At 37.9% G+C, this 1,577-nt stretch overlaps 1 protein-coding gene across 1 annotated transcript; it reads left to right on the forward strand.

Moving 5' to 3' along the window:
• Positions 1-638: 638 nt before the first annotated feature.
• Positions 639-1,467, forward strand: LOC103522060. Its single transcript, XM_026832432.1, has 3 exons — positions 639-675; positions 747-928; positions 1,236-1,467. Exons 2-3 carry the CDS (start codon positions 753-755, stop codon positions 1,465-1,467), a joined length of 408 nt encoding a protein of 135 aa, XP_026688233.1. The 5' UTR covers positions 639-675; positions 747-752.
• The last annotated feature ends 110 nt before the right edge of the window (positions 1,468-1,577 follow it).

Consider the following 1,577-nt stretch of genomic DNA (forward strand, 5'->3'; position numbering starts at 1 on the left):
GACTTGACTCACTCTAACTTTCACTTCCCTGCTTCCCGTCTCTTTAGAAGGAGAATAGTGTGGCAACCAACCTCTAGTGAAAGAAGATGAAAAAAATTCAGCTCGCACTCCTTCATGATAATGTTATTGTGAAGGTATGGGAAGATGAAAAAAATTCAGCTCGCACTCCTTCATGATAATGTTATTGTGAAGGTATGGGAAGATGAAAAAAATTCAGCTCGCACTCCTTCATGATAATGTTATTGTGAAGGTATGGGAAGATGAAAAAAATTCAGCTCGCACTCCTTCATGATAATGTTATTGTGAAGGTATGGGAAGATGAAAAAAATTCAGCTCGCACTCCTTCATGATAATGTTATTGTGAAGGTATGGGAAGATGAAAAAAATTCAGCTCGCACTCCTTCATGATAATGTTATTGTGAAGGTATGGGAAGATGAAAAAACAAGGAATAGTAGCAATAGGGTACGTTACAGGTTCGATTCCCACCTGGGGTGGATTTTATCCTGAACAGACAAGGTTTGTTCTTGGAACAGCTGGCTTTCTCTTATCCTGTCTTTCTACTCTCTTTGGTTTCAGGATGATAAGAGTTTAGGAGTCCAACTTGGGTACCTAAGTATATACAGTCATAGAAGTCACAAGTCATAAAAATTATTGCAGATGAGGTGTACATACTTGTTAGTCTCCTGTATTTTTATTTTTAAAATACCCTAACTTTAATTACACTTTCTTTTAAATGTTATTTTAGGTTGAGATGGGGTCAAGTATTGTACAAGCCCTTAAGGACAGAATTTTCAGTGTGATGAAAGAGCATGGAAGCAACGTGTCACTGGACCAAGTGAATTCCATTGCAAGTTCTTTGTTCACCCATGACTCAGAAATGAAGAGTAAATTTCTCTGTTTGTTTTCAAATGACTTGAATGAGCACAGGTAAGTAGGAATAATACAAGAAAGTAATTTCCAGTCTAGTTAGCTTGGTAGATAATGGACCTCTCTTGTGAGTGCTAGTTCATGGGCTTGATTCCCACCTAGGGAAAGCTTCAGCCTAATCACACAATTTTTCTTGGAAATGCTGTACTGTCTTCTTCTCTTAAATTTCAACCTCTATCAAACCTGTAAAGAAAGAAAGAAAAAAGAAGAAGAAGAAGAAGAAGAAGAAGAAGAAGAAGAAGAAGAAGAAGGAGAAAAAAAAACTTTGTCTAAAGAAGATTATGGATCAGTTTTCTGTCTGGTTCAGTTTCAGTGCTGATGAATTTGAGGAGATAGACTTAGATCAAGATGCTTCTCTCCCTCATGATGAAGAAACATTTCACATTCATTCAAACATTGCAGAAGTTCATGATACACCAGACGCACAACTGTATGGATCAGACAAGTGTCCATGTGTGTGTCATACAGAACATCGTAGTGTCAAGCATTGTTTCACATGTGCTATTCAAGTGAGTACTTCTCCATTTTATCTAAACTAGTATCTGTCAGCCTAGTTAGCTTGGGGGCATGTCTGTATTGTAAGCACTAGGTCACATGTTCGATTCCCGCCCCGGGGCGGATTTATCCTAAACAGGTAAGGTTTGTTCTT

This window comes from Diaphorina citri, unplaced genomic scaffold, assembly GCF_000475195.1.
Source record: "Diaphorina citri unplaced genomic scaffold, Diaci psyllid genome assembly version 1.1 scaffold6714, whole genome shotgun sequence".
Classification (NCBI taxonomy): Eukaryota; Metazoa; Arthropoda; class Insecta; order Hemiptera; family Psyllidae; genus Diaphorina; species Diaphorina citri.